The sequence below is a fragment of the Olea europaea genome, chromosome 5, assembly GCF_002742605.1.
Source record: "Olea europaea var. sylvestris chromosome 5, O_europaea_v1, whole genome shotgun sequence".
NCBI classification, from domain to species: Eukaryota; Viridiplantae; Streptophyta; class Magnoliopsida; order Lamiales; family Oleaceae; genus Olea; species Olea europaea.
In genome coordinates, this window is record NC_036241.1 from 1,137,142 (window position 1) to 1,151,208 (window position 14,067).

The 14,067-nt window shown below is 35.7% G+C and overlaps 2 protein-coding genes across 3 annotated transcripts in view; one reads left to right on the forward strand and one right to left on the reverse strand.

Annotated features, from left to right (window-relative positions):
- Positions 1 to 252: 252 nt before the first annotated feature.
- LOC111394359 (T-complex protein 1 subunit gamma-like) lies at positions 253 to 12,207 on the forward strand. Of its 2 annotated transcripts, none has more exons than XM_023020130.1 (13): positions 253 to 396; positions 1,129 to 1,190; positions 1,623 to 1,695; positions 2,071 to 2,138; positions 2,326 to 2,395; positions 3,501 to 3,569; positions 3,659 to 3,730; positions 4,760 to 4,833; positions 5,175 to 5,837; positions 5,982 to 6,107; positions 11,148 to 11,252; positions 11,340 to 11,414; positions 11,648 to 12,207. In XM_023020130.1, the coding sequence occupies exons 1-13, from the start codon at positions 372 to 374 to the stop codon at positions 11,837 to 11,839; spliced, it is 1,674 nt and encodes a 557-aa protein (XP_022875898.1). In that variant the 5' UTR covers positions 253 to 371; the 3' UTR covers positions 11,840 to 12,207. The 2 variants fall into 2 exon arrangements, with proteins under 2 accessions (XP_022875898.1, XP_022875897.1); XM_023020129.1 differs by lacking the exon at positions 253 to 396 and adding an exon at positions 578 to 725.
- A 685-nt stretch (positions 12,208 to 12,892) lies between these two features.
- LOC111394897 (protein FAR1-RELATED SEQUENCE 5-like) overlaps positions 12,893 to 14,067 on the reverse strand; it is a 5,224-nt gene continuing 4,049 nt past the window's right edge. Inside the window, exon 2 of the mRNA XM_023020947.1 lies at positions 12,893 to 13,037. Within this exon, the coding sequence (XP_022876715.1) occupies positions 12,893 to 13,037 (145 nt within the window). The remainder of the gene's footprint in view (positions 13,038 to 14,067) is intronic.

Here is a 14,067-nt window from a genome sequence, read left to right on the forward strand (position 1 = left end):
GTTAATTTTGTACAGTCAAGTCACATAACTTTGATTTGCTTGCAAATCTAGTCACCACTCCATTGTGAACGGAATTGCAAAAATCAAAGATACTGAAATGAAACTCCTCTGAAAACTTGGTGACCACCAATGCAATTAACCTTTTTTTGAACAATCATTTTCTATTTATTATAATAATTTTTTTTTTAAAATAAAAAAATCGACGATTTAACCGTTTTATAAGCGAGAACCGGATGGCCGGTCTGCATGTCGGTTCATTTCACATTTTTCTTTCAAAACTTCGTATAGAAGGGTGCCCAAAACCCTAAACAGTTGCTCTCTGTTCTAGAATTCTACTTTTCTTTGAATCGAAGTTAAGATCGAAGCAGAAAATGCAGGCACCAGTCCTCGTTCTCAGTAAGTATTGTTTTCCTTTTGCTTTTTGAAATGAAACTCCTCTGAAAACTTGGTGACCACCAATGCAATTAACCTTTTTTTGAACAATCATTTTCTATTTATTATAATAATTTTTTTTTTAAAATAAAAAAATCGACGATTTAACCGTTTTATAAGCGAGAACCGGATGGCCGGTCTGCATGTCGGTTCATTTCACATTTTTCTTTCAAAACTTCGTATAGAAGGGTGCCCAAAACCCTAAACAGTTGCTCTCTGTTCTAGAATTCTACTTTTCTTTGAATCGAAGTTAAGATCGAAGCAGAAAATGCAGGCACCAGTCCTCGTTCTCAGTAAGTATTGTTTTCCTTTTGCTTATATTTGTACGCATGAATAATCCGGAAGAATTAATGAATACTGTAATCTTCCAGGCAGGGCGGCAAGGAGGGCTAGAATTTCTTGATTAGAGTAATAGAAATTTGTTAACTTAATAAGCTTGATTCGTGTATTAAATGCTTTTGTAGCATGCTAGCTTGTAATTTGAAGTGCAATATTAGCCAAGGCATTCGATGAAGGCTTATTGTTGCGTGAAAAGCATGATTATTAGTGAATGGTGAACCAGTTATTATATAAATTTGCAGCGATTTAATCTAAAATATAATTGTTTGGATAGTGCCTTTTTGATATACAAGTTATTTATTAACATATCATGCCTTCTTCTTTGGCTGATGGGTAATTTTAATTTCAATGGTGCAGAGGATTCACTGAATCGGGAATCTGGCAACAAGGTGCACTATGGCAATATCCAAGCGTCAAAGGTAGAGTGGATTCTCGTCTCCCTTTTTGCTCATCTACATCTGCTCATGTTTTTTGGCCTGTTCATAACCAGAGTAACAAGGATGAATATTGATTATGTTAGACATGCTATTTGTATCTTGTGATTTATTAAATTCAAGTTTATTCTTTACATCAAGGTATGGATTTTCTTTCTTTTTTGTTTTTCCGACTTTGGTTGTTTAGAGGGGGGTGGGGGTGATTTTATTTGTGTAGCTCTACCCTCTAAGATGAGTAGTTTTCACAAAATGTCCTTAGGTTATGATTTATTTGAAAAATCTCTAGTAATCTGGCTGAATTTTTCTATCCTTTTAACATTTCTCCATAAATTTATTTCGGTGGACAACTATTATGACATTCGACTTCTCATATGCTTGAGAATTTTTCTTCATCATACTTTGGATTGTCCTTGACAGGCTGTTGCTGATATTATTCGTACTACTTTGGGTCCACGATCCATGCTGAAAATGCTGCTTGATGCTGCTGGAGGTGATTCTATGAACTATATTCCATTATTTAAAAATATTGAATAAGAGTGGTGATTTTCGTGTATTCTATTTCCATCCACTGCTGTTGCAGTTAACCTAAGGAAAGGTAGGGTTGAGGTGAGGCAATAGGATAATGTTTTCCAGATGAGATGCAGAAGCATTTTGTCATTCAGTTACTTAACGTTTCATTACTTTGAATTGAGGAAGTGGCTATTATAATGATGATTCATCTTATTATATTGTTAGATGGAATTGTTATGCTGTGCTTCATAAGGAGTGTCACAGCTGATATTCATCTTGATTTATTAACTCAATTTCCTGTTTCCTTGTGTCTCCTTTTGTCTCTGATTAAATTTAATTCTTTTCCACACGTTAGGTATTGTGGTGACAAATGATGGAAATGCTATTCTCCGTGAGTTAGATCTTGCACACCCTGCAGCAAAAGTATAATCTATTTCTTTGCTTCTTTCTCCATGAATTTCTGTAATTTTAAGTGATTTGACTCCTATTGACCTCTGCTTGCAGTTGTTTTATACTGTGTTTTTCTGGATCGAATATTTAACACTCTACTCTAGTTTCTTTCTTAATTCGCTTGTGATATATATTCATTTTTTTTCTTATACGGCGGCAGTCAATGATTGAACTAAGTCGAACTCAGGATGAGGAAGTAGGAGATGGAACAACATCCGTTATCGTTCTCGGTAAAGATTTAGCCCTTGTTTGAGCCGCATTATTTTCATAAAAATGCATTTTGGAATAGTATATTGATGAATAATGCGTGGTTAAAAAATAAAGAAAAATTTTGGATTTGCGTGTAATGTTATTTTATTGAAAATGTGTGGATGAAACGATGTCAAATCACTATTTGAGATTTTTTTTTTTTTTTTTTTTTAAAGAATGAGTGAAACAGGGCCTTAGCTTACTTTTATTCATCTTTTCTGTATGTACGTGTGATGTATATATGGGGTTATGCTAACTCATTACATGAAGTTAGTAGGTTATCAACTTCCTTATATATTTTTAGATCCGATAAACCTTGTCACAGTAGTAATGGGTGTCTGTGTGAATAAAGAAAGAAAAGAAGAGAGAGGAAAAAAGAGAAACTTCCTCCTCCGAAAATCGAATTCCAAGTCCACATTCTGCTCCCTCCTTAGCTGCTGTCCACTGCCACTGGGGAGAACTGGCTAATTGGGTCTGTTCTAATACCTCTTTCAAGTATGAAGGTGACTAGATGAGTAATTTACCAAACAAAAGGAAAAGGAATATTTACCACTATCTCGACTCTTTGCTCTGTAAAACTGGTCCCACCCTACTGTGTGTGTTGGTATGTAAAATTACATACACAAATTCACACAGTGAAGGTGTCTCCAGTCTGTGTCTAAACGGAAGATCAGTCATCAGTTCACACAGGGAAGGAGGGAATTCAAAAAATAAAAAGAAAGAACTCGAAGAAAAAAAGGACGTGTTCTTGATTTTTCGAATGAGTGTGAACGGAGATTGATTTCATGGGTGTTCTTCTAACCATCCACTGGCAGAAATGAAAATAGGCAATGTGTTTTGATAATTTAATGTCCCTTCCCTCTTTTTATTTCATCAGCTCCATCTCACATCTCGTCAAAAACTTTATAGTGTTTTTTTTAATCAAAAGCTCCAAATATTAGCTAAATTATCGTGTTCTCATGGTGCTTTGAGGCTGCATTGCTTTGGGGGTTGAAATGTGACTCAGAGAAACATAAACATAGAAATACTGCATATACTGATGGTTGTGGCATTGGCTTAACTTTTACGTAATGTTTCTTGTTGAAGCTGGTGAAATGCTCCATGTTGCGGAAGCGTTCATTGACAAAAAGTATCATCCTACAGTCATCTGTCGAGGTAATTTTTAATTTCCATGTTAGATGTTTGTATGTTATTTTAGCTTTCCTGTTTTCCTGGGTAACAAGTTCCCTATGTGACTACTGTAGCTTATAACAAAGCCCTAGAGGATGCAATTTCTGTGCTTGACAAAATTGCAATGACGGTTGATGTGAAGGATCGTAAGTTTTACCTCATTATTTTCTTTCTATGTTTTAAAGTCAGCGGAAGTTTCATGTTTATCAAAGTGATTTCAGTTTGCATGTTACTTGAGGCAGAGGATTATGAACAGTCTTAATCTTTTCCTCAAAAACCATAAAGCCTGCTTAATCTGATAAGAGTTACCTTAATAGTCTTTTAATGTTTAGCAATTCATATTATAAACATGTCTGGAAAATTGTTTAAATTACAAATAGACAGAAATGAGTGGTAGACAAATGGGTAGTACTTGTGGGTCCTTTGAAATGTATGGATGAAAAGTGACTTGATTAGCAATAATTAATGAGCATCTTATCAAATGTTCTAAACTTATCCTGGAATTCAATTTTTGAATGCCCTGATCCACAAAGCCCTTGTTTGAAACTCATTTTCAACCCCATATTCTCATAATAAAATACTTTGCACGTAAATCCAAAATATTTCCCTGTTTTTTAACCATACATTCTCCAAGAGATCACTATTTCAAAACTTATTTACCCAAAAAAAAAAAAAAAGCTCTTTTTAATGGGCATCAAACTGGGGCTAATTATTGATGGAACAAGGAGCGCGCTGAAGTTCTTTCGAAAAATAGTCCCGTTGATGGCAAGTTTAAACATCATGTAATAGAGCTGGTCTCAGTTAAAGAAGTTTTTTGCTAAAGCCCTCATGCAGTAGACATCTACTCAGACGCTAAAATAAGTACAGTGTATTCATGCTATGGCAGCAGGTTTATGTGACAGTTATGTCCACATCATCTGGCTGATATTTTATTAGGATGTTAGTGACCGGAGTCTCTCAACTTGAAGTGATATATCGCTCTAGGCATTTGACTGAATCCTCTACTGTTTTCATGACATCATTTTGTTGTGGAAGGCATGTTTTACATTTATTTCCAAGAGCACCACCTCTCTCTCTCTCTCTTTCTCGCTCATTCTCTCTCTCGCTCTTGTAGTTCTAATTTGTGTAGTTCTTTTATACTTAATGGTTTTACCGAATTTCATCTCATCTGGCAGGTGCAACAATGTTAGGTCTAGTCAAGAGTTGTATTGGGACAAAATTTACTGGTCAGTTTGGGGATCTCATAGCAGTAAGTATTCTGTCTTGGGTTACAATACGTGCACCATAAAGTGTCACAACACCCCTTTTGTCTCTGTCTCCTCTCTTTACATCTGTATACACTTTATGCCTTGATGTTTTAAATTTTACGTCTTGGAAAATAGCAGTCTAGGCTGGCCGCATTAATATCTGAGGCTATATATATTAAGAATTTTAGTTATTCCTGCATTTTCTTGTGAAACGGGAGATTCAGATAGAATTATGACTTCATGAGAAAATCTAAGAAAATCAAGCATTTGAGCATATTGTTTTAGGGTTGATATTTTGATTCAAGCTGGACATGAAAGATCTTTATTCTGGTGAAACTTTCAGGATTTAGCAATAAATGCCACGACCACAGTTGGTGTGGATCTTGGCCAAGGTTTGCGAGAGGTGGATATCAAGAAGTACATTAAGGTAGAGAAGGTTCCTGGTGGCCAGTTGGAGGATTCAAAAGTTCTGAAAGGAGTCATGTTTAACAAGGATGTTGTTGCTCCGGGTAAAATGAGACGAAAAATACTGAACCCAAGAATCATTCTTCTTGATTGCCCCCTTGAGTACAAGAAAGGAGAAAACCAAACCAATGCAGAGCTGTTAAGAGAAGAAGATTGGAGTGTATTGCTGAAAATGGAAGAGGAATACATTGAAAACCTATGCATGCAAATACTGAAGTACAAACCAGATTTGGTGATTACAGAAAAGGGGCTCAGTGATTTGGCTTGCCATTATTTTAGCAAGGCTGGTGTCAGTGCAATTAGAAGGTTGAGGAAGACGGACAATAACAGAATTGCCAAGGCATGTGGGGCTGTAATTGTTAACAGACCTGACGAGCTGCAGGAATCTGATGTTGGTACCGGTGCTGGTCTGTTTGACGTGAAGAAAATTGGAGACGAGTTCTTTGCTTTCGTAGTTGACTGCAAAGATCCAAAAGCTTGCACAGTACTTTTGAGGGGTGCCAGCAAGGATCTTCTGAATGAAGTGGAGAGAAATTTGCAGGTATCTTTGATTCTAGTACCCTCGTGGCATGTTTGGTAAGGTGCATTTGACAGTGTACTTGTCCCATTGCCCACCAAATATGTTGCTAATAATTAATTTCTTGGACCTAGTGTTCATTATGATTTTCAAAATGTCTATGAGCAGGATGCAATGTCAGTAGCAAGAAACATAATAAAAAATCCGAAACTTGTTCCTGGTGGAGGTGCTACAGAGTTGACTGTCTCAGCTATGTTGAAGCAAAGAAGTTCTTCTATTGAAGGCATAGAAAAGGTGAAGCTGTAAACTTTCTTACTATGTTCTGGATGCATGATGCATCAACCCTCTTTCTTTTTTCTTTTTCTTTTTTTTTTTCGCATCTATCATAAAATCTTTTCAGCTTCAAATAACCCCATGCATCTCTAGACTCCATAACCGGAAATTTTGGACAAATATTTTTTTTTATAGATTCTATAATTATTGGGAAAAATCAATATACTTCTAGGTGCATATTTGGTGTTCGATACCGTATAGGACTGGGTAGGGTAATAAATTAGATTTTAGCCTCTCCTTCATTAATATTGTCTATCATGCCTATCAAACATATCACTCGCTGATGTCCAATCAGGATCAACTAGGACAAATATTAAGCAATGGATCAAACTCTTGCTTGGTCCCCAGGTATATCTATGAATGGTCATCGACTTTTAGGAAAAGGATTGTGATGTAGGATAAAGAAGAAGATAGCAAGAAAGGGAGGGAGAACCAAAGAGAGGGGGGGAAGAAATCGGAGAAGAAGCATAAATTCAGGGGGAAAAGGGAAGGGAGAGGAAGGAGACGCCTCAACCAATTTCAATAATTCATATTCATTCAAACTAATGAAATTATATGGCAAATTAGGTTTAAATAGTCAAAACAAAACCCTATATAGAATTGGCTCGGGTCAATACAAACCCAATTACATAAATAAGAATCTCAAAACATTAATAAAGTCGAATTAAAAATAAATAAAAAGTAGATGTCCTCATCAACTCTCTCGGGATGGGAGAAAACTCGACTCTGTCGAGTGGATAGATCACAAAAGTTGCAGTCAATCTGATACTCCAAATGTTTTAAGTCATGCCATAGAGGACAATCTTTTTGACGAACTAAGTATCGAAACTCCAAAAATAATTTGATCCCTATTAGTTGGCACCTCTCTCTTGGAATCCATGTACAATTCAAATCAAGTGGAAAGACCCAACAAACACGGAAGTATTGAATCTTGCCATCATTAGTCAATACAATACGTTCATCTAAAATAACATCAATTTTATCTTTGTGTTATGTGACAGATGGTATTAAAGTAGACATATAAAAAAATTCAGTGTAGGAATTCCCATGTGCAGGTAGAAAATGATTATCAGAGGGGTTAAAATAACCTTTGTAAGCAACGAAGTCCTTAACAGTTAAAATAGAATGGTGGCCAAAATGTGATAAAAAGATCAATGATACATGTATTTGAACCAACATGTTTTAAAATTTTATAAGGACCAGTACTACATGCTTGCAATATAATAAAATCCCTAATATGAAATTCAAAATTTCGCTTATGCAAATCGGCTCGAAATTTATATGATGCATTACTTGCTTCAAGTTGTTTTTTAATCTCAATATGCAAGTCATGAAAGTGATGTACAAATGCCTTAGCTGAAATAGATATATTAGCATGTGAGGACATTGGAATAAGGTCTAAGGTTTTCCTAGGTTCATAATCATGAAAACCTCAAAGGGATTCGTACTTACAGACCTATTTACAAAATTGTTATATGTAATTTGGACTGTTGGGAGGGTCAAATCCCAATTCTCAAGATTTTCCTTGAAAAGGGTATGATTACACAAACCATCAGTACCTTTGGGTTGCATGATAGTATGACACACAACATTTGACTGAGAGATGTCGGTAACAAGGGGTACAATGCCTAGATTCATAGGAAAAGTCTGAATACTACCTAAGGAAGTGTCCTCAATATCATTCAAGTCATCAAATTCTTCAAGTATAGGTTTATGGACTTGATCTTCTAATTGCTCATCTCTTATATTTTTTTTGTTCTTTAATGACTAAGGCTCGACGAGGACATTCAGAAGAGATGTGGCCAAAGTCCTTACAATTGAAGCATTGCAAGTGAGAAGAAACCTTTGGAATTTCAAAAATTTTACTCTTATTTTCCAACATAGCAGGAACATTAGATGGGAAAGGTCTTCTGATAGGCCTAAGAGGAGGCAGCGATGACGAGATTGATGGACGATGGTGATCGCGATTTTCATATTGAGTACTAGTAAGTAACTCATAATCTCGGGCTAAAGAGTATGCGTGATCAAGAGTAGTGACGCCTCGAAAAAAAGCTCGCGCTTAAGTTCATCTCTTAGACCTTGTATAAACCTACTCAAAGTCAGGGCCGCATCCTCAACGACATGACATGTCATTCGAAATTCCTCAAATTGAGCAATGTACTCAGTTACTAGCCGATTCCCTTGTGTAAGGGTGTTCCATTGGGTAAAAGTTTCATAATCTAAACAACCATCAAAAGTAGGAGTATCTAATTTAATGTCTCTAAAGAAACGCTCCTTATCACGAGGAAGAGAATGAGTACCATGATGACCATTGCCTCGTTCTCGCTCATGAACTTGATCCCTATCCCTACGATCGTGTTGAAAGTATTTTTGATCACCTTGTCGACGACAATATTGTCTATTGTGAGACACTTTAGAATTATTAACATCAGTTGAACGAGGGATTTGCCTAAAATTGTTTAGACTAGCAGCTATACTTCTGCTCTTTTCACGAGTAGTAGTCATCTCGGTTTGGATAGCTGGTAATTGAATTTGTAAGTGTTGTTGGCTAGTGACAAGTTGAGCTAATTGTCTAGTGAGTGCATCAAATTGGGAAGGGTCCATTTTAGGTAATGAAACTAGAAGTGACAAGACGACTAGTCGACCACTGTGCATGCATTGTATTAGCTGCTAAATTACGTGCAATAGAGAGATCAATGAACAATAGTGCAAGCAACGAAAAATAACAACTTGAATCCTCTTTTTTTTTTTTTTTTTTTTTTTTTTTTTTTTTAAATTTTGAGATTAAATAAATCTAAAGCAAGCTAATACTGCTGGTATATGTAAAATAGCAAAGCAAAGGTCAACATACTAGTCAAATTCTCTGATCACGTTGATAAGTGGGGAACAATGGAAAGTCACTTCGTTCAATAATTTCGATCAACTGGGGTTTAAGGCTAAAATTATTAAGATAACAGCAACACAAGATTTAAATTGTGCAATTTTAAAATGAAACGGTAGTATTGACCAATAATAAATAAGGATCAAGAACTCCTTGGTGTCGGGTTGTTTGAGTTGCTAACGCGTGGGCTCCGGATATACTTGCGTTCTTTCCTCCGTTTCAGGTGGCTTCCCTTCAGAAATCACTCCAAGTGCAACTGTCAAGTAGCAATGTACTTATATTATGGTGATTGTCACTCTCTTGTGGTGAGAGGTGTGAGATGGAGGTAGTTGCTAACTGTGAATATGAGTGATTGATGTTCTAGTTTTGCCGTTAGTGTTGGTGGCGGTAGTTGAATCAGGTGTTGCTGCGTATATAATCTTGGGAAGCGTGTGACTGTGGGTTGTTCTTGAGGTCGGCGGCTGCTTTGACAGTGATTTGTGAGGGATAGATAGACGGTGCTTTGGTAGTGAAAATGACTGTGACTTTGATTTTGAGTGAGGACGTAAAGTGGGGGACTGTCTGGCTATTTGGGAGGCGGCGGCTTGTGGCTTCCTGAGTTTGGTGCAGGTCAGCGGGAATAGAAGCGTCGGTGATGCTGGCGGTGTTGGGAGTGATGTTGCTAGCAAGGATGCTGCGGGTGTGTTAATTGGGGAGAGGAGAGGGAGGATGGAGATGATGGTGGCGATGATAAGCGCAGCTGAAGTGGCTGCCGACGAGATGCCATCAGATTTGGGATGGCGGGGGTCCAATTACATGATTCAACCGACGATAGCGAAGGAAGACGAGTCAACGAAGGGGAAGAAGGCTCAGCGTGGAGAGTGAGAAGACGGTGGGTCAATTTGAGCTATGGTTAAATCATATTGGACGGGCTTCTACTATGGTCGATTGGGATGCGGGTTGGAAATGGGCCATGTGTAAGTAGGATTGAATGTTAGGGTTGGAATTTGTGGAGCAACATTACAATTGTATAGAAGCAATAGCAAACGAGAGACTTTTTTTTTTATTTTTTTTATTTTTTTTTTATTTTTGTGAAATTGCAGAAAATTCTAGACTGAAATTTCGGGCGTGAAGAGTAACCCCCTTTTTTCACTCTCTCTCTCTCTCTCTCTTTTTTCCCAAGGAAAGAAAATTGAAAGAATGAAAACAGCTGATATTACGCTAAATCTTTTCAATTGTGTTGTTCCAACGAGTCTTGGGAAGATGACACGAAAGAATTCTTTTGGATTGTAGGAGAGAAAAATATCCAAGTTTCGACTCTGATACCAAATTTGATATAGGATAAAGAAGAGAATAGCAAGAAAGGGAGGGAGAACCAGAGAGAAGAGAGGAAGAAATCGGAGAAGCAGCAAAAATTTAGGGGGAAAGGGGAAGGGAGAGGAAGGAGATGTCTCAACCAATCTCAATAATTCGTATTCATCGAAACTAATGAAATTACATGACAAATTAGGTTTAAATAGTCAAAACAAAACCCTACCTAGAACTGGTTTGGGCTAATACAAGGCCAATGACATAAATAGAAAACTGAAAACATAGATAAAATCCTACTAAAAATAAATAAAAAGTAGATATCCTCATCAGATAGATTAGAAACTTTCAGACTTCAACTTGCTTTTCATAAAAAAAGAGAAATTACATAATGGTTCATGAATCAGACTGTCAAATAGAACAGTGTTGAGGATATTAGAAGAATCTGTACAACCTTCTGTAACGATTCACTAACCCTTCTACTCATTAACCAATAACAAATTGGACCATGCTAGATGTAACTAATTTTTTTTTACCTAATGCTTTACATACACTCACAATAGGGATGTGGGGACCACATGTTGAGATTATTTTATTCACGCGGGGTCCACGTGCTTGTGAGAGTAGGTAAACCATTTGATAAACCAAGTTATGTACACTTAGAATTATCTTAACAAATTGTTCTTCAAACCATGAAATCATGTTGACCAATTAGCTTGCACATCTAATTCACACATCTAATTCATATATTTTTATAGATTATAGAAAACTCTGAAATCATTTTTTTCTGAATTAACTTTCCAATATACGGTTATGTGCATTATGCTGAACAGTGGCCTTATGAAGCTGCTGCAATTGCTTTTGAGGCTATACCACGTACTTTGGCACAGAACTGTGGGGTCAATGTCATTCGAACAATGACTGCCTTGCAAGGAAAGGTAAAATATCCTTTCTTTTATTTACTTTCAGTTCAATACTTGCTCTAAAGTGTAAAAGTATCATTACTTCTTTTATATACTATGTAGCACGCAAATGGTGAGAACACGTGGATTGGCATAGATGGGAATACTGGTGAAATTGCTGATATGAAGGAGCGTAAGGTACCATTTTTTTTTATGTTTTGGGGCTATAATTACAAGTTTAGGTGGTTAAAAGCTGTCATGAATTTGTCAATGGTTACTAATTTATTGTTCGGCAGACCCGTCCTACATTACTGAAGTGTTTTGAGCTACGAACTTTTTTTATCAGTTCATATCATTATCCTATATGACATATTTTATTATTTCCAATTTTTCCATGTGTTAATTGATTGATTGTATAACTGTACTTTTAGATATGGGATTCGTACAGTGTGAAGGCGCAGGCATTTAAGACTGCCATAGAAGCAGCCTGTATGCTTCTGAGAATCGATGATATAGTAAGCGGAATCAAGAAGAAGCAGGCATCCGGAGCAGGCCAAGCTCCTTCAAAACCTAAAATTGAGGAAGAAGGTGATGCTGACAACGAGCAGATGATTCCTGAATAAACTGACATGAGGAGTTGTACGAACCTTTCTTGGCTTGCCTGAGTTTAAACCCGATATTTCATTCAAGTCATTCTTGGCAATTTTGGCGTAACAAGGGTTTTCTGCTACATTGGCTGTGTTTTTCCTTGTGCGCCGTAAAGCAAGCGTCGGTCTCATTATGACGGGAGGAATTAGCAGTGCATGTTTGGCAATGAGGAGTTGATAGTATCAAAGAAACTCATATTTATTATGCTCTGTTATTGTGTATGAAATCTGCACTTAATCTTTCTCGATTTGATTCCACTTCATCTATTACTGCTATGTCGATAATTGGTAGATTGGCATTTTTGGGACTCGATTGGACAAAATGATAGATAAAATTTTAACCTCTTCTTTTTCTTTAATATGGTTTCATACCTTATGGGACATGCCATTTCAGTATAGGGTTTGGAAATGAGTTCGATAATGGGATAGAGTTGATCTCCTGCCCTCGATGTGCGGGATAAAAATTTCTTACTACTGATATGATAAGAGAACTTTAATTATGATTTTTCGAATCAAGGTTTTTTGTCATGTTAGCAAAGAGAAGTTTTTATTCTGCTTCCTTCGATAGGAGATCAAGCCGGAGTAATGGAATTGTCATTTTCGAAGAAGCTGATTTACAAGTGCTAGTACGATCATAGGGGATAAACTAGTTTAAGCAACTTAATTCTTTAAAAAAAATTACTTATTTTTGAAGGTGAGAACAAGTTGGTTTAAATTAAAAATTACTTTTAATTAAAAACTTTGGGTAAATTAATCTTTATTAGTTACTAGACTGTCATCTTACTTCCCAAGTAATTTCATTGATAAAGAATTACTTATTATTAAATGGGAAATGAGGTCTATTACTCTAAAAATGGAACAAATTAGATTAATTCACTTTAACCAAATTGAAGCCTCTAATAACCGTAAATAATACGGCCTCAGAATCGTTCCAAAATCCCTAAAGCACAAAACCAATGGATTACAAAGAGAAATCCCCAAAATGTCTCAAAATCACAATTCCGTCATTCTTTATGGTAGGGTAGAGGGCTAGAAACCATTGAGATGGTAGGTGGTGGCATGTATGGTTGACAGGTAGTGGATACGATGGTCAGGAATTGGTAGAGGAGCCGATGGCATGGACTGGGACGGTGGAGGAGGTGGTAAAGGGACAAAATATTGATGGCTACCATGGCTAGCAAGAGAAGCAAATTTACACATTGTGAAAACTCACATTCAAGATTTTTCTATTGGTGTTTGTTGATAAACTAATTTAAAGATGCTTGGTGGTGAACAAAGATGATAGATAAAGTAGTTGTTGAAGACATTGTACAGAATATAAGATCATTCAATATTTTTTTTTTTTTTTTTTAATTTGTAAATTTGTGTCACTTTTTAAAATTTCTGCCACTTTTGTTTGGAATTTTTGTGATTTTTTTTATGTTTTTGTCACTTTTTTCAGTCACATTTTTTATTCCAATTTTTTTAGTGACAAACATCACTCTTAAATAAAAGTGACACTTAACATCTGAATTTTATGCCCCCTCACTTTATTGAATCCGTGTAACTTTTTTTAGTTTGTCACTTTTTTAAATTCGTCATTTTTTTTTAAGTTTTTGTCACCTTTTTTTTTTAGTATTTGTCATTTTTTCAATCGTCCATTTTGAAATTTTCATCACTTTTTTTTTTAATGATAAATATCACTTTTTAATAAAAATGACATTATATAACATTTTTGAATAAAAAATGACACTAAACTTTTAAAAGTGACGTTTTGTCACTTTATAAGAAAAAAAGACACATTGTTTATAAAAAAAGTTACATTGTGTCACTTTTTTTTTAGATAGTATTTTTTTACTTCCAAAAGGCTTTTCATATGATTTTTCAAAAGACCCTTAATTTTAAGGATATTTTTGTAAGTTGCTCTTAAAATATTTTGCTACTATAATGTTACTTGTGAATTTCTATCACGTGGATTGTCTTAGACATGCTTATTATGTTAAAAATCGCTACTACACTCACGTGAATTGTACTGAACATGTTGATTATGTTAAGAACATGATTACTGGTGCCACGCAAATGGATGATGCTATTTTGGTGTTTGTCATTTTTTTTATTATTATTTTTTGAGTTTGTGTCTTTTTTTCTTTTTTCTTAATTTTGTCACTTTTTGAGTGTGTCATTTTTTTTTAATTTGCCACTTTTTTTAAGTTTGTGTCACTTTT